The 18,897-nt window shown below is 42.3% G+C and overlaps 1 protein-coding gene and 1 long non-coding RNA gene across 3 annotated transcripts in view; one reads left to right on the forward strand and one right to left on the reverse strand.

Annotated features, from left to right (window-relative positions):
* Positions 1-255: 255 nt before the first annotated feature.
* Positions 256-18,897, forward strand: part of ZCCHC24 (zinc finger CCHC-type containing 24) — a 121,039-nt gene continuing 102,397 nt past the window's right edge. For both annotated transcript variants that reach the window (XR_013986585.1, XM_081006122.1), the window contains exon 1: positions 256-984. Coding sequence is in view for 1 of the 2 variants with exons in the window: in XM_081006122.1 (XP_080862248.1) it covers positions 742-984 (243 nt within the window). In the remaining variant the exon portion in view is untranslated. The remainder of the gene's footprint in view (positions 985-18,897) is intronic.
* On the reverse strand, positions 14,585-15,727 carry LOC308477804. The gene is made up of 2 exons (XR_013986712.1): positions 15,181-15,727; positions 14,585-15,011 (listed from the first exon to the last, which is right to left on the reverse strand). It is a non-coding gene; the product is annotated as an uncharacterized lncRNA (long non-coding RNA).

Consider the following 18,897-nt stretch of genomic DNA (forward strand, 5'->3'; position numbering starts at 1 on the left):
CCCTTCCCGCTCTGCGACACTATGATGCTATAGTTCCAGTCACGTACGAAGCCGGCCTTCCAGAGTGGATTCCGCCGTGTTCTTACGGGGGCGGGAGCGAGGGGGCGGGGTGAAACAGAGGGAAGGAGGCGCGGTCCCTTTTTTGATTGGCCCGCAACAACCCCCGTATTTAAATTTGGTCGCTGCACGGAACTTTCGCGAGCCAATGCCCTTTTCGCTCCCCGCTCGTCCCCCCCAATCCCCGCTCCCCAATGGTCGCGTTCCTACAGGCAGCCCCGACGAGTTTGCTGAATAACTCAAGGCGCCCTTCCCCTCCAGCAGGGAGACTAAGGGAGTGAGAATAAAGACAGATAGCGGATCGAGCCGCGGGAAGGAGAGGAAGGAGGGAGGGGGGGCGGAAAGCCAAAGAAAGTTTCTGCCTAACTTTGCTATTGCTGCTGCCACCGTAGATCAGCAGCTATGCTGGGGGTGGACGGCGTGCTGGAGCTTGGAGGGCTCAGATCGCCTTAGGAAAGACAGGAAGGGGGGGAAAGGGAGCTGGAAAGATTCAGGGCGCAAGGAAAACGGAGAGGAGCCCCCCTCCCTCCCTTCTCCCCCACCCCCTCTGGTAGGGGCCCACGAGGAAGCCGTCCAGGGTAGCAAAAGTCCCCCGCGGGGAGGAGGAGGAAAGTTGATCCAGCGAGGGAGGGGAGGGGAGGGGGAAAGACCATCTCCGAGTGGGGCAGCTTCGGGTGGGCAAGGATGAGCCTGTTGTCAGCCATCGACACCAGCGCTGCCTCCGTCTACCAGCCCGCGCAGCTGCTCAACTGGGTCTATCTGTCCCTGCAAGACACGCACCAGGCCAGCGCCTTCGATGCCTTCCGACCGGAGCCTTCGTCGTCTCAGCACCCGGAGCTGAGCTACCCCAGCAAGAGCAGCGCCGAGCTGGGCTCCTCCCTCAGCTCCAGCTATCTTAACAGCTTCTTCCAGCTCCAAAGGAACGAGGTAACGCGATCCCTTCCTCCGCCACTCAGCCTCAGCTGAAACGAGCGCTTAAAAAAATGATGATGATAAATACCGATTTTTGACCCCCACTTGGAAATAAGCTGCTTGGTTGTGGTTTTGGCCTCTGAAATGGAGCTGGAAAGGGCTGGACTTTGCTCGGCTGGGGGAAGGAAGAGCCGAGCGACCATTGCTTGGACGGGGGGCGGCGGAGGGAACAACTGGGAAAAGTTTGCGGAAAGTTGCTCCCTCTGAAAACTTTTGCACCGCCATGATGCTTTGCAAGTATTTTCTCCCCCGTCCTCGGCGCCCTTTGACTCTCCAATGCGCTTTTCTTTTTTTAATTCCTTCTCCTCTTTTTTTAACCGCTTTCTCCTTTGAAACGTGGAGCGCTTGGTAATCGAGTTAGCAGATTTATGCAGAAGGGGGTAGGTAGGCGGCCTCTGGAGAGACGTTTCTCTTCCGCGTCAGAGATGCAGGAGATCTAAAGAACCCAGGCGCACTCTTCGAGGCAACGGTTCAGAATTTTGTCCTACAGAAACGTTGGGAAAACAACTGGTTTTTACGCGTTGCTTACTGCTTGCTTGGTGGTTCTTAGGCTGTTACAAACGAAGCATTCCGAACAGGGTGTTCATTTTGGAGTGCGCTTCGAGTTGGAACAAAGTTGATTTCAGTTTCCCATCTAGATTTCTCTCTCTCTCTCTCTCTCTCTCTTTGGTGTGTATGTGGGGGTTTACTTTGGATTTGCAGTCCAGTGAAAATCCTGCAGTTGGAAACTACCTTCCCTCCCTTGCCCACGCGCTTGAGAGTGTGCGGGAAGGTGCGCTCGCGCTCGTGGGTTTGGTTCCTGTTGACATTGTGGTCAATGATTACATGGGCTGATCAGAGTAAGGCTGATTGAATTGCCTACCTATATCCTAAACTTCGGTGATATAAATACTGATAGGGTCGCTGGGCCTGGAGGTGGGGAAGGAAGACGGAGATATCTGGGTCAGTCTCAGGGTCGTAGGTTTGAGCCCCACGTTGGTTCGGTAAAAGATTCCTGCATTTCAGGGCATTGAACTAGATGACCCTTGGGATCCCTTCCAACTCTACAGATTCTATGATCTTCAACAAGTCAGCAATCATTTTTAGCACCATCGCTTTAAAAAGCGAGAGAGTTAAGCTGACCAGTATTATGCTATTATTAACTTCAAAAGACAACTGGGCTTTTCTAGCCCGGGAAAGTTTCTAAGTAGTGTTCTTGCATTTTCATTCTCTCTGGTGTCTCCTACATTTACATGGTAAGTTTCCTGAGGAGAAAGGGACTGTATCTTCTTAAGTACCTCTGTGAATCACCACATACAGTATTATGTTATTAACCAACAGAAAAGCCCCAGACTGGTTTTTCAGACTTGGAGCAAAGTCACATATGCATGTTAAAATACTTCATCAGGTGGGGGATCTTCCATCTTCCTCTGTTTCAGTTAGTGGGCATTGTCACTGTGCGTGGTTATACTTTCTTCAAATGTCACTGTATCCCCCTTCATCTACTGCAAGAGGAAGACACTTCCCTACTTAGCTAGCCAGGATGCTGGTCTATAGTGGGTTGGGCCTGGGACCAAACTTGGATGCAATCTCACTGTATGGTGTGTAACTTTACCTGCCTAAATTATCTGTCCAGCAGTCTCTCTGCCCCAGCAAGGCAAGGTTGGCAGTTTCACCTTTATGCAGTGCCTTTTCTTTTAAAAACATGTGGTCTTTTCACCTTTTTAAAAAAATGGATTGAGGGATTTGAAGGGAAAGGAGAGTTAATAGATGCCATCATGGGCACGGCAGAAAATGGGGCGCTCATTTGGCTTTGTTGTATGTGTGTTTCAGTTAGGATGTTTATCTGCATGTAGGGTGTGTGTAAGGGGGGGGGGGATTTTTGTCAAGAAGGCAAAACCAGTGCCAGAGGCATGGTGACTTCTGCCACAGGTACTGTGACCTCTTTTCCTGCTGCAGAACTTGGAAATAAACTGCTACACTTCCCACCAAATGTATATAGCTATGGGGGAAAGTGTCAGATGGAGGGTTTAAAATGTGCTTCAGGTACTTTACTTCAGTTCACATAGGTGACACCAGCATCTGCCGAAGGGTTGAAATTAAATTGTGCATCTAAGTTCCTACCAGGACAGCAGTTATTAAAACCCCCGATACATTTGTATTTAGAACTTCATCTCCGCATTTCAAACATGCATGCTAATAGCAGAAGAGAGGTCCCAAGGATCTTTAAGTGGCATGTGTATAATGGGTCTTATTTAGAAAACGAGTTTAGGGAGCCTCTTGTTAATAAATCTGCCATTACTTATCCCAGTATCATTCTGTGTCAGGTCATTTTATTTGTGATGCAGTTTGCAGAATATTCAAAGGAAGAAGGGATTTGAACCTGGGAGAGTCTATTGTGAACACCAGGCAATCATATTGATTGCTTTCAAAAAGAAGTGACTTCAGAGCCATTTGTAAATATTCTTGTATTGCAAATTGGTTAAAACAAAGTAGCTGGATATCTGTTGTCCTCTGTATATGTGGAACTGTGTTGGTGCATGATACACTTTCTGAACTTGAGGAAATAAGATGGGATACACACAAATAAATAATATTTCTGTGGTTATGAGATATGTAAATACCCAGAACATGCTCTCCAGTTACACTGCTTTTGAAAAAAATATTGTTGAATCTTGGGCCAACCTTTGCTGTGAATCTGCACCCTGCCACAGTCAGATCGCTCTCCCTACCCCACCCCCTAATGGTACCTTTCCCAATGTAACCCTTAGTGATGCTGCAATGACATCACCCTGTGATACCCCTGCCATGCCATTCCATCTGTTAAATATGGCCATGTCTTGGACTTGGGTACTTGATATTACTATTTGACATCATCTTATAGTAGCTTTCACTGGCATACCAGTGCCAATTAGTGGTGTGGTTTGTAAGTAGCTGCTTGTCTAGAGTAAGAATGGTCCTCAGCTAAGCAGGTAAGGAACTTTACGAAAGTTGGTTCTTTTTAAATTTTAGGCCCCCAGTGCAGGCGTATGTGAGCAGGCAGACTAGTAAATCTTTTTGTGTAGTCTAGCAACTTTTGTGAACTTATCAAAGGATTCCTGGGAGCTGCTTTGAAAGAGAAATGAAGTTTTGGTCCAGGTTGCAATGCCAGTTCAGTGGAACAGAGCTATGTGTTATCCTCCTACACCACCCATCTTCAAAAGCTATTTGCCAGATCAAAAGCTTTTGATTAGTCTGAAAGCTTATGCCACAATAAATAGGTTATTATTTAAAGTACTACAGGATTCTTTGTGGGCTTCAGCAGACTAACATGGCTACTTATTTGGGAATTGCTTAGTTTGTTAGTCTTATCAATGCAGGAATGTGACAGAAATTTTCTTTTTCATAATTCTGCAACTTCTTTGAAGAATGCCAACTCACAAGTTTAGGGCCTGCTACTTTCCAAAGAACACAGAACTGTAGGTCTGTTGATCCCTGCTAGGCTCTTTCGTTGTTTTCCTCTTTTAAGTCATGCATCCTTCAACTGCTTATTAAGTTTGAGGTTCTTCCTATCCACCCCCCCTGTGATCAAGTTACTATGAAGGCAAACTGTTATTTTAAAACAAACCCAGTGCAAAGTACACTGACATTACTTTTTCCTCTGCATTGTGAATAAAAAGCTAATCCAATCCTTGCATGTAATCTGTGAAAGTTGTCTTCTACAGTACCTTCCCTAAACTGAAGCCTTAGCACTTTGCAGTCTTTTAGGGGCTTTCTTCCTGTTTCCTTTCCTTTCCCTTTTTTTTTTTTACTTCATCCCAGGAAAGATTTCTGATGAGTTTGTGTTTCTGTTGATTCCTTGCTGTCTTTAACAACTCAGTCTGAACATGTTTATTTGGAAGTGAATCCTGTTGATCTACGTGGAACTGTAAGTGTGCCAAGGGATCTGGCAGTCTGAAGGACCACCCTCTTTGCTTATGAATCTGCCCATTAGATCATCAGCAACCCAGGCCTAGATGTTTTCAGCCTGAGTTTGGTGGGTGACTACTGGAGACAAGGCCTTTTCTGTTTTGGCACAATGATTATGGAACTTTCCCCAGAGAAGTCTGCTTGGCGCTTTCTTTTAGGTGTTGGAGGAAAGCTTTTCTTTGCTTGGATATTCCATTGAAGACATTTTATGAAACTGATGTCTTTGAAATTTCTGCTGCTGTTTTCTGATGCGGCTTTATTTATACTTTGGTTTGCTTTACTAATTTTAATTATTGTTACTGATATTTCCTTTTATCTGAATTGCCTTCAACACATGCATGGAAAGGTATACTAGAAATAATTTGAATATTTGCCCCTCCCTGCTTGGATGCCATTATGCTCTGCTCCCCTGAACACCCTGCTTAAGTGATAGGACAGGTCTTCACGATGCTACTTAGCTTTCAGGTGTTCCAAGTCATTATGATGCATTATTTTCTTGTAATCCTCACAATCTCGTAAGGTCCATCAATTTTACTATCCCTTGTTGCAGATGGCAAACTGAGGCTGAAAGATACCATCACTAGTGGACTAAGGCTAGTTGGTAAGCCATTGTGGTTTAGTGGTTAGAGTGTTGTATGCAAGGGAGACCGTGCTTGAGATCTCCACTCAAGTCAAGAAACTTCCCCCACTCCAAAGATCTTTATTGAAACTTAACATATATACATAATAACCAAAATTCCCAATGATTCCCTCACATAAAATATCATATCTACCGGTAAATTACAACAGCTACTTGATTATACACTTAATTATAAATCTCACCATCCACCCCCTACTTCCCTCCACAGCAATTCGACTTCTTTATATTTCTTTCTACCTTTTTTCCTTGCATTCTACAATAAATTATTTTTGTTACATTCTGATTTTTTCTTCTTTGTTTATTGGTTTTGTTATTGCTTACATTTTTTTATTCTAAGCCTATTAGCATGTCATTTTTAGAACAATATTTTGACATACAGTATAATCTTTGAAATACTTCCACTCCATTCTTAATTTTTGATTTGATTGATATCTTATAATTGAAGTTAATTTTTCCAATTCTATATACTCACTTAATTTACAAATCCACTCTTCCTTTGTTGGTGTGCCCTGAGATTTCCATTTAGTGGCAATTACCACATATGAAAAAAACAATCTTTTTATATGCAACAACAGCTGCCAGGGTAGTAATTGTCAAGTCACGAAACTTTTTGAGTGACCTTGGGCCAATGGTTCTCTCTTAGCATAACCTGCCTCACAGGGCTGTGATGAATATAGGTGAATGAATGAATAGGCAGTGGCAGACAGCATGATGGAACAGAGGCACTTACCTGACCATGTGGCAGGCAAGTCACTGCTGCTTATCTGGGGTGGGAAGAGTGAGGCAGCAGTTGAGTCAGTGTGGTGTGAATGCAATGCACCAGCAGAGCCAATCTGACATTCCTGCTAGTGCATTTGTACCAGGCTGACCTCCCCACCATCTCACCCCTCCTGGTAAGCAGTAGCGACTCATGTAGTGGGAGGACAGGTAAGTGCCTCTGCCCCAGCCACTATTCCTTCTCCTTCTGCGATGAGGCTACATTTTAATATTTTAATGTTTCAATATTTTAATGTTGTATTTTTAATTTTGTTTTTAAGTTGTAATCATTTAACTTGTTTTTATTATTGCTTGTAAGCCGCTCTGAGCCCGGCCTTGTTATTATTATTATTATTATTATTATTATTATTATTATGAACAGGTTCATGGCAGAGATGATATATTAACCAGAAACTGCCTGATTCCCAGACCTGTCTCTTAGACACTATGGTACACCAGCTCTCTTGATACCACAGGGACTCGTTCTACCAACAGCTAATTGCAACACAGTTCCGAAAGGACTTGGTTGTTCTGGCTGCATTCAGCTCACTTGCTTTCAGAATGATTTTTTTTTTTTTTGCTAGTTTGTGACAAATACTTTCTCATACACATCAACCATTATCAACCTGACTACTCAGAGTTCTTTTTCTGCTTCCAGCAGCACTGATCCTCAGTTTTGGTGTATCTGTACACCAGGGCTTTATACAGTAGGGCACATTTCAGGAGCTGACAAGGGCCAATATGAGAAGACCAAAATGGGAGACTGGGAGAGATGGAAATGCAATGGATTAACTAGTAGCAATTTAGCCCTTCTACAAGATCACAAATCTGGCTGAAAGTCTATAAGTGGGACAAACAGTGACATCATGGAGAGAGATAACTGAGAGATCAGCAGCCATGTTCTTCATCCAATATGTAGCCATGCATAGTGATAGGGAATATATAATAAATGGTCAGTACAATAATATCTATTAGAAATCTGCAGTGAATAGTTCCAGTCAATATGTAGAATTCATTCTCTTGATGCCCATCTTGACCCTTGTTGACCCAATGCCTCCATTGGTAGGACCTCTAAACTGAACATTGACTTCATTGGGAAACCATCTCAGTCTAATTGGAATTATAACCTATTTCATTTATTATTGGGGAAATAATAGCAATTACCTTGTCCCTTATGTTCATCAGCCAGTTAATTTTTTTTTGTTTTTGTAATTGCAGCATTCTGTGTCGTCCAGGCCTGATACACTGTGGTAAATCTTAGCAATGGTTTGTTTAAATCAAGTCAACTTCACACCATGATTTAAGAAGCAGCCTTGTTTAAACAAACCACAGTTAAGATTAAGCAAAGTTTAATGTTCTGATGTAATGTTAAGATTTAGTTAATTACAAGTAAATGGCTCCAAACTCTTCCTTATAGCCACACTGGGGGAGAAGGTGAAAATCACTGAGACTTATTCTTGTCATATTAAACTAAGGCAGAACGTTCTAATTCAACCATTGTTTGTGTGGGATATTTTGCTTTCACTGTCCTTCCTGTATTCACACCGTTAGTTGCAATACAATGGTACCTCGGGTTACAGACGCTTCAGGTTACAGACTCCGCTAACCCAGAAATAGTACCTCGGGTTAAGAACTTTGCTTCAGGATGAGAACAGAAATCACGCGGCGGTGGCAGCAGTGGGAGGCCCCATTAGCTAAAGTGGTGCTTCAGGTTAAGAACAGTTTCAGGTTAAGAACGGACCTCCAGAACAAATTAAGTTCTTAACCCGAGGTACCACTGTATTGTGTGTTCTTTCCTTTAACACTTTTAACCCAACCCTCTTCTGTTGGAAAACTTAGGCTTTCAAACCTCTTAACCTCTTAAACTGATAAATATTAACGGGACAAAATTGAGAATTGGGGGACCTCCCAACTCACATTTTTTGACAAGGTTATGTTTTTGAGCTCTTCAGGCAAGTTTCCATGAACAAAAAAATATAAAATCACATTTCTGTCACATTTGTAATTTTCAGCTGTACTCCCCCCTCTTCTTTGCGTCCATGTACAAAACCAGTCTCAATTTGTCAGTATACAGATATATGTAAAACAAATCTCATTTGTAATTATGTTTAGCCCTTAGATTGTAGGTGTTTGAAGGCCAAATAACTGCTGTTTCATTTGTGTGTGTGTGTGTGTGTGTGTGTGTGTGTGTGTGTGTGTGTCTATCTGAGTAATGAGTCTAGAGATTCTTGAGGTATTAGATCTCTGCAAATTCCAACACGAACTGACCCAGTCTGAGCCTCCTGGACTAATGTGTTTGATTGATTGATTGAAGTGTGGATGGGGACATAAATACCCTCCAGAGTTTTGTGATATAGTGCTCAGCTCAAAATGACCCAAAAGTTATTCAAATGAATATTTTAAGATAAATGTATTATTTAGAAACGTGTACATAAAACACATATTTACATAGCTTGTGATGTATTGAAACGCAAATTTAAATATGAATTTTCATGTGGCTGAAAAGAATTGCAGATTCATGTGGAAACAGTGGAACAGACTTATGAATACATGCGCACTTGACATAGCTTGGAAGTGGACTGGTCTGCCCATCCTCAAGTGAGGTAAAATCATTTTAAATGCTGGTGTGGTTGAGTGGTAAAGGCTGCAAATGTGTGCTAGCATTCTCTGAAGAATGCCCCATCGACACTGCGGGATTTAATGCATGAGATGGACTATAAAAACATGAAATGGGGGTCTCTGGTTCAAAATTTGCCACTCAGTGGGAAACTAAGCAAGCCTCTATTCTACCAGCCTCAGACACCTCCACCCCCAGCTGCAATATGGGGGCTATAACGGCGATCATGTATATGACATGCTACGAATACAGTGGTACCTCGGTTTAAGAACTTAATCCATTCTGGAAGTCCGTTCGTAAACCAAAACCGTTCTTAAACTGAGGCATGCTTTCCCTAATGAGGTGCCCCGCCACCGTTCAGATTCCATTCTTAGACCGAGGTAAAGTTCTCAAACCAAGACACTATTTCCAGTTTTGCGGAGTTTGTAAACTGAATAGTTCATAAACAGGGCTGTTCTTAAACCGAGGTACCCCTGTACTCAGAAAGTGCCATATAAATACTAGGAATAATCACAACCTCTGCTTTTAGCTGGAAGCTGAAAACATGAATAATGTCCTTGTGCAGTGGAAGAGAAAATAAAGCACATTTCCTTGGAATGGGGGTATGTGGATTTAAAATTGCTTTATTCCCATTACCTCTTCACGATGCATTTAAAATGACATCAGTTGGGTGGGTCAGATCTTATAGCAAATGCGAAGGTTGCAGCAGGGCAGTTCTTTGACTTTGTGGGAATAACATTGGCCCATGAAGAATTCTGCAAACGTGCTGCTGACTGAACTGGGCCATGGATTTCATTACCTGCCCCAGGAAACCTTGAAAACAAGCAAGGAAGTGAAGCCTTGTCCAGAGCTGCCTCACAAGAGGCACCCCTTCCCCCCACCCCCAAAACAGGTGTCTGTTCTGGCCCAAGGTGTTCTTTAGCAGTTGACCCCATCCATTTTTAGCACACTGCCTGCCCACATGTGGAATGTGATGATGACACCAGATGGAATAAGGATCGCTTGTTGGGGAAACATCTTACCCATGCTGCGTGGTGATGTCACTTTGCTGATTAGTTGGGAGCATCCTGGTTCCCAAAGCAGGCTGAGTTAGCAGCTAAGGAACTTCTTGGGCCAGGACGCCATATTTGGACTAAGGAAGGGTGGTCAGCTGGGCTTTCCCTTGCCAAAGATGGCATGAATGCTCTGGAGTATTTCTATGGTATGCTTTCATTCATGGCTTCAAAAGGCTTTGAAGTCATGGAGTTATTTTCAAGGGCAGATCTACACTCATGGTTTTTAATGTTAAGTAAGGGTTAGGGAAGGGTTTTGATAACATAGATGGACACGACGTCCTACTTTTTACATTCATAATGCATTATTACCTTGTCGTTTTTATCACTTTATTTTAATGTAAAGCCTACTTACCTACGAAGAAGGTCAGGCCACAAGAACTAAATCCTAGTTGTTTTCCTTTTTCCTAATTAGCTGTCACACACTCTTGATTAAAATGCTAACTTTGCTTCTCCAAATAAATACATAAAGAAATAATTTTGAAATACTGACATGTGCAAATAATAAAGGACATAGAGGGAGGGAGGAAGAATTAAAACATGACACCAGAGGATGGAGCAGAGCAACCAGTGACCCACAGAAAGAAACAGGGTTTTGAAAAATGGTGTGGCTGAGTATTACTTACATTTGATGAATAAAACCAAGGTAAAAAATGTTTTAATTAACAAGTATGCCCTGTGATGTTTTAGAATGGGATATCCAATATCGTTCTAATAGGGAGAAATAATGTTAAACAGGTCAATGTAGATCCAGCCTAACGCTTGTTCCCAGGATCCCTGTGGCTCCTTAGAAGCTTATCAGAGGTTTGATGTTGAATATGTTCTGGGATTGATTGCCTTTAGCAATGGTGAGACCCCCTCAGGTCTGGTCAGGTTCCTATTTGAACTGATTGTGCACATCTAACTATACATTCCTGAACTCTCCGTAACATGCAGGAGGTTTGTGGCAGACATGCAAACATTGCTCAGCAGACAAATCAACACAGAAGGGGTTCTTTAAAGCACAGAAGGTTTGACCACCAGCATTGCAGCTTCTAATAATAATAATAATAATAATAATAATAATAATAATGATGATGATGTTCTGTTGAATTGAGTGTAAGGATGGGGCAATAGAATAAAGCTGGAAAACAAAGTAACTATATAGGGCATGACCCATCCAAGTTTACACACTATTACATCCCATTGATTTCAGTGGGTATAATACAGGTGCGTGCTTAACACTCCCATGCGTAACACTCCCAGGGAACAAATTTTAAAACGCTTAATTTTGGACTGCTCTCATTGTATTCATATTATAAATACACTTTTATATATATATAAAAAGCACCCTTGGTTCAGCCATCAGGGATGCCCAATCGCCTTACCCCACCCAAGGAAAGTGGCTTGTGATGATGTATATTCCTATTTCTTGACATCCTAACTTCTGCAGTATGATTTGGGCCTTTCGCATGCTTGTGGGCTGGGCTTCCATCATATTTCTTTTCAGGTGGGCATCCCTTGTCAGGTGGAGATCCTTTTTAACTGGATGGAACCTAGGAACTCCTGTATTCAAAGCATTCACTCTTCCACTGAGCTGTGACACCCCCTCCCCTAGTCTGAAACAAGGGATGGTGTGTGTATATGTGGACGTGGATACAATTCCCCCTTCCCCCCTCCAGGACTGCATGCCTTTGCAATTCAGAGAGCTTCTCCCCGTTCATCTGTGGACTTGGGGGGGGGAAGGAGGAGGGTTGCTTGCTTTGCTTGCGGATTCCTTTCGCCTTCCAGTTTTGTCCTATCTTGGCATTGCCCATGTCCACGCAGTGACGACGACTGACACATAGCTAGGTATAATATTTGGAAAGTGACTGAACAAGGAGCAAAAATAGCAACAGGTTAAGGGATCAAAATAAGCAAGCTGGAAATGTGTTGCTGCGGGGCTGAAAAGAAACGGCAAAGGAGGGATCTGTCTGTGGGAGGGGGAAACAGACAGCCTCTGAAGACTTGTTATTAGAGAGGGCTTGCAAGGCTGCGTGGTGGTGCCTGTGGATGTGACCGGCATGCTGACCAAAGAAACTGGACAGGAAAAAATAAAAAAGCACCACCACCCACAAAATGCTTTTGTGTTTAACCAATATTTTTGTCCCTCTAGCTTTTCTCATCACAGTAGCTGCCTTCTGAATAAAACCCTGATGACTATAGTGGCTTGGTGCATAAAAGCCAATTGTGCCATCAAAGAGGTAGAATGATAGCAAACGTAAAATGAGTTCATGTTTTGTTCTACTTTATTTTTAAAGTGCCCTTTTCAGAATACTGCTGCTTCTACTACTAATAGCAATATTAGCAGCAGTGGGTTTATTGTTAACATGGCAATGCTTAATACCTAGAATATAGAATGGATTCTAGGACATCAAGATGTATTAAACTGGTGCTTGAAGTTCATTAATATCCCCAACTCTTATTAAGCCACTGCTTTTAGAGCTTGACGTTTTAGAAGGGATTTAATGTTCTTGAATCAAGCCAATTAACTAGTGCTTTGGGTTAGTGATCACTGAAGCCAGTGACTGAAAGGGCGTACGGATTATTAGACTCTTATTAGGGTTGACATATGTCCCAGTTGGCCAGGTTTTGCCAGGATTCTGGCCGTGTCCCTGGTGCCCCTTTGGCTCAGGAGCTTTTTTCAGATCCCCAGCTTTCATTGAAAGAAAATGAAAAAAGGCAAGTCTCTAGCTCTCACAGAAGCAGAGGTGCAAGTTGAACTATGCAGGCAGCAATCTGCAGAATCATTTTGTGTGGGACCCCCACCTGTATTATTGTAGCAGACAAGTGAAGTCACGCTGGAACATAAGCCGTTGCCTTATTCAAATGCAATACCATTGACCCATCTAGCTCAGCTTTCATTGAAGTAAACTGATAGTGGCTCTACAGGTTCCAGGCAGGAGTCCTTCCCACCCGTATTTGGAGACGTCAGGGATTGAATCTGGGACCTCTTGCATGGCTGTGACTGGCATGTAAGGAAAGTGATATGAGTAGAGATAGGAAAATTAGAGTCACAGATTAATTGTCTGGGAATGCAACTTCCTGGTTCTTTCTGAAGTTATTCCCCACCCCCAAACCCTCAGCAGAAGTGAGAGCTACCCATTGAAAATAATGGAGAAAGTCAGGATTTGTGTGTGTGTGTGTATCTATGTTTAGAGCCTTTGAATGAATGTCTGTGCCCCATCACACATGCACAAAAAGTTGCAGTAAATACAGATTCATGTTCTTTCTAACTGAGGGATTATTTTGTCTGATTTCTTTCTCTTTAAAAAAATAAACTTTAGATATCACAGCTGAGTAAGAGCAGCTTATGACACAGTTGCTTTTATTTTCAAATGAATCGTGTTTCTCAAGAAGTGCTTTTCAAAAAAAGAGGAGGGGGAGAGCATCAGATCTAGGCTGTGTAGGCTACAGTGAAAAAAACAAGTTCTCTGCCTCCCTTGATTCTAGAATAAATGTTGCCAGTATGCTGCCATTGTTGTCCACCAGAACCATTGGGTCTCTCAGGTGTGTGTTTGGGTGCACAATATCTGGACCTTCCTCTCCTGATGTGACAGGAATTTTACTCGCCCTTAAGAAAAGCAGCAAAGGCTTCAGCAGCAATGATACATTAATGCCCCTGCTTCAGAGTAAAGGTAAGCCATAAAACTAAGTTTGGCGTTATCAAGCCATGTGTGACTAGTTCTGGCATAAGCCCCCTCGTCTGTTCTTCATCACATCCTTTGTAAATTTTTAGCCTTGTCTGTCAGGCTGCAGCAATTTTTTGCCTTACTGTGCAAGGAAGGAATTTTAAATTATTCACATGCTTTAGATTTAAAGAGTTGGGTCGTATGCCAATGCAGAAAAGCCAAACGTCTCCATTCTGTACACATAGTATTTGGCCTTACCATAATGGCAAAACTGAGCAGTTGGTTTTTAAGAGGTCTTTTCAGTGATGAAAAATAAACGTTAGGTTGCCTATCCAAAGTCAAGCGATTCATTCCTCCTTTCACTGTACAATAAAGGCACTTAATTTGCATCGACTGTGTTGAGTTATGTAGGCCCGTAGTACGATGCTGATAATTTAGAAAAATTCCTTTAGTGGGGTAAAAACGCTGCACTGTTATATTACTGCAAAACCAAAGTCTTTAGAACTTCTGTTGCATAAATCAACTCCCACTCCCAAAGAGAAGAGCAGGAAAGCTTTTCCATTGCAGTTCAATATCCAAGAAAATTCTGATAGCACACAGAGATAAATAATACCTTCCTAAATAAGCCTAGCAAGACTGAAAAATCAAAGTAGGTGGGAGATTCAGGCTGGGTCTACATATGCAACAGCTTGTGGTGGGAATGAAGTGGTAGAATGCTGAGGTGGGAAGTAGAATTCTAGTGCAGCTTTTTGCCTACATTAACACTGAGGGATGTTCTAGAACAGTAGCAAAATGTGCATTGCCTTCTCCCATGGGATTCCTGTTGGTGGACCACCCAACACCTGTCCCCAAGTATATTGCAAAGGAATGAATGGCATGTAGGTGAATGGCAACCTTTCACTAAAACCAGAGATAGAAATAAGGTTCACCAAGGGACAGATCGGAGAGTAGGCCAAATTCACCCCTGGTATCTGGGGAGGGGGTAGGTTTTAACTCCTCCATCAGCTATGCCCCAAGTGACACCTCATTTATTTTGCCCCATAGACCGTCTATGGCACATATGTGAAATCCAGGATACATCCAATTATCCATCGCCTACATTTCCATTTCTTTGTCACACTGTTGGCGTCTCATGGACAGGAGCAGCATTTCCCAACTTGGTCTTCTCTAGATGCTGTTGAACACCAACTGCCATCAGTCCCAGGAACCATAGACTGTCAGTGCACTATGCCAATCATTTGGGGATCCTTTTTCAGTCAGCAGACTCACCCAGAAAACCTTCCAGAATCTTCTTTCTTAGTTCAGTTCATCTATTGGTGATTTCCTCGCCAATTCCAGTTCTGCTTAAAGTATTAATTGAACAATTAACATTGCAACATCAATTAAGTGTTTTAAATTTGTTGTTAGCCTCCCTGAGCCCGATTTTCTGAACCAGGAAGGGCGGGGTATAAATAAAAAATTATTATTATTATTATACAACTACTGGTCTAAGGAAAATAAAGTATATACAGAGAATCATGCCTCCTCCCTGCTGTCTTCAGTCATCTGGACAGAGCAACAGACTATTTCTTTCTCCCCTTCAGAGCACGTCTAATAAAGAAGTCTGTTGCTAAGGAAACCCTGTTGCTGGGGAGACCTGTTGCTAGGAGAAAATTTCTTGCTAGGGGCAAAACTATACAAAGACAACTTGTATAGTCTATTTTTAGACTACACTAACAGCAGTGAGGGATTATGGGAACTGTAGTCAAATGATACCTGGAGAGTATCTGAGTGGAGAAGGCTGGTCTGCAGATCAAACTCAGATCACATACATAATGCATTTAAAGCACATTAATACTGCTTTAGCAATCATGGCACCCACCCCTCCCCAAGAATCCTGTGAACTGTAGTTTATCCCTCACAGAACTGCATTTCCAAGCACTCTTAACAAACTATACAGTCCCGAAGATTCTTTGTACTTCAAATGGATTGGATGTGACCTAAAATTCACTGGTTTTTGAAAATAAGAAAACTTGGGGCTGGTTCCACCTAATGAGTCCCACTAATGGAAGCCCACACAAGGACTTCCACTAGCACAGCAGGGCTTTCCTCCCTCTCCTCCCCTGGTGTGCCCCTTGCACCCCTAAAATTGGGGAAAACCCTGAGATTCGCAGTTTAAAAAGAAAAAGAAAACTCTGGGAAAACCCAAAGGATGGAGCAAGCTCACTAGACATTGATTTTCAGCTGGAAAAGAAAATTTGAAAACAGGGAGGTAGAATAGAATGGAATGGAAGAGGACATAAGAGTTCCAGCCAACCAGCTAAGAGAAGTATTCTTCTAACCAAGTGAAAATACACTGTAACATTTTGTTGCAGGTTGCCCTTTTCATTACTTATTAGCACAGGTGTTACTTAACTGATTTCCACTTTTGGGGACTGAACTGGGTTTCAAAGTATCTTACAATATACAAAGAAGCATGCGCATATATATATATATATATATATATGCGCAATGGCAATAAAATTAAACTAAAACCAGAAACATAATAGTCAAAACGACACAGCCATCAAATTTTGAGCTTCCTCAATATAAACAAACCCAGTGCATTTAATAATATTTAAAAAACGAATGCCATCCTTTACGAAGCTCTTCTTACGAGGGTTTGTGAGGACACAGAGTGTGAATTCCTGCAGTATTGGTTGCCGATGGCAGGGGTACCATTTTGAATGTGTCTGACAGTTCTGGTTGGGTGGTCTAGCACTGCAGCAGCTTTACAATCACCTGATTGGTAATTTCCACTGCCAATCCAGATTAAGTGCTTACTACCAGAATCAATACTAGAATTGGCTCACTTAATGGTAAATGAATTATCAGTATTTTCAGTCTGACACTTTTATCATCCCCACTCATGAAATACATGCGGCTGTCCTTAGACAAGAAACACACTCTGTCCAATCTAAGTAAGTTTATTTATGCCCAGGCATTTATATCATTTCAGCAGAGAGTTATAGTATTTCATGGCCTCTTAAAATGACATCAAAAGCAAATAATTCACATTTCGAAAACATGCAGGAATTAGAACAAAGCTAATTGCGACGACTAATTAAAATCCCAGAGGAATAAAATGTAAGAAATAATTTGCAGTTACATGGTGTTTACTATTGCAGTAATATAATCATTCCCACTTGGCCAGCTATGCATGTTTTCCTTCTGATTAGTCAGACTATTTGTCTGCTATATAAAATGGATTTATTTATTCATTTTAATTCAAGAACCCCACTATGCTAACATCCTAGATTCTGTCTTAGTTCCCAACATTTTGTCATATTGTAAATGGAGGATGAAGCTGCAGAATTGTGGCTGGTCTAAAGCCACAGATTGAATTCAAAGCAGAAGTAAAGTCTGAAGCAGGGATTTCCTGCTATGTCTTTTCAGTACTATCTCTCAGTTAAATACCAAATTAAAGTCACCTCTGACTCAAAATGAAAGAAAAGTCACCCCTTTTCCAAAAATTATATAAAATAAAAACCCTTTCACAATGTACTTGGTTTAAGGAGATGCACAACCAGTCCTTGAATTTCATGTGGCCTAAGAGAAAATCCTGGCTAACTGTGGCTACATTTTCTTTCTGTATTACTTTGCACTGTGAAACATTTTAAACAAACTGATAATGAAACCGCATCTTGAAGGGATTCTTCCACCTTTGGTATGCATGCTCCTGGGGAGTAAAATTAAAAACCAAGGATTGGAAAGAAAATAGAATATGTGGGGCAGAAATATCTAGGTAAGTTAGAGCCAGTGTGGCATAGTGGTTAAAGAGTTGGCGACCACACTTCCAACCTTGCTCAGCCATGAAGTTCAGTGGGTGATCTCGGGCCAGTTACGATCTCTCAGCCTAACCTACCTCACAGGGTTGTTGTGAGGTCCAGTGGAGAGGGAATGAACTATGAACACCACCTAGTTAGTTAACAAAGCTAGGTAAGACATGGACCCAAAAATTGGGAGAGCAACAGCCAGCCAGAGCAGACAACAGTGGGTAAGACAGACTGACTCTGAGCTTCCACACCTGTGGTCTGATTTTATAAGTTTCCCCTCTTCCCGCTTCATAGAATTTGTGTGTGGTATGACATAATGTGTGTGATTAAAGATAGAACAACAACAAAAAATAAGGGCTGGCACCCCCATCGTTCTGCCTGGTCCAGCTCTGAGGGCCTTCTGGCGGTTCCCTCACTGCAAGATGTGAGGTTACAGGGAACCAGGCAGAGGGCCTTCTTGGTGGTGGTGTCCGCCCTGTGGAACGCCCTTCCATCAGGTGTCAAGGAAATAAACAACTATCTAATTTAGAAGACATCTGATGGTAGCTCTGTTTAGGGACGTTTTAAATATTTGATGTTTTATTCTGTTTTTAATCTGCTGGGAGCCACCCAGAGTGGCTGGGGAAACCCAGCTGGATGGGCGGGAAATAAATAAATAAATAAAGGATGCCGCAAACAAACTTTTACCCACGAACAGCACAAATTCCGCAGTAAATTCCTGCCCAAGAGTACCCTGAGTCGTCTTGTCCTGCTCTGACACATGCACCCCCCCCTTTTTAAAGAAATACGCCACTGTAAATTCCACTGGCTTAAGTTCTGTCCGCTGAGCTGGCATGAGGGACTTACTCCAATGTATTTCTGACTCAGCTGGGAAAGCCCAGGGCCTGCCATATCCAAACTCACTCATCCTGGTGGATCTTGGTTTTGGATTGCACTGTTAGTGTAGGAATTGCAGCAACACATGAAGAAGCCTGACTCCAGTCTTGTATTTTATTGACAGCAACTGTCACTTATTATTCCCAACTTTTTATTTGAAAAATGTTTGTCTCTTGGTTTGACGGTCTGAAGCAGAAAAGAAAGCTAGTTGCTTGGCAATTCTGCTTTCATGGTGTTCCAAATGAAAGGGCCTATCCACATGTGGGGCAGATTTACATCTCTTACATGGAGCTATGGCTTCGCAGAAGCCTATTTTGTTTGTTCCATTAATCCCCAGTCTAGAAGTTATGAAGTATGAGGACATGTTTCTTTCTAAAGGCCAATTAATTTCCATTTTATTGAGCAATAAGCCTGTTCCTCTTGACATATATTATGGTGGAAAATAAACCCGGCTTCCAAGAATTTGTAAGCCTCACTTGAAAACTAAACCTCATTTATTTATTTGTTCTGTTCATTTTAAAATAAGTTGCAGTGACGGTTCAAGCAATCAGCGTCA

The sequence above is a fragment of the Podarcis pityusensis genome (genome assembly GCF_964106645.2).
Source record: "Podarcis pityusensis genome assembly, chromosome: 5".
NCBI classification, from domain to species: Eukaryota; Metazoa; Chordata; class Lepidosauria; order Squamata; family Lacertidae; genus Podarcis; species Podarcis pityusensis.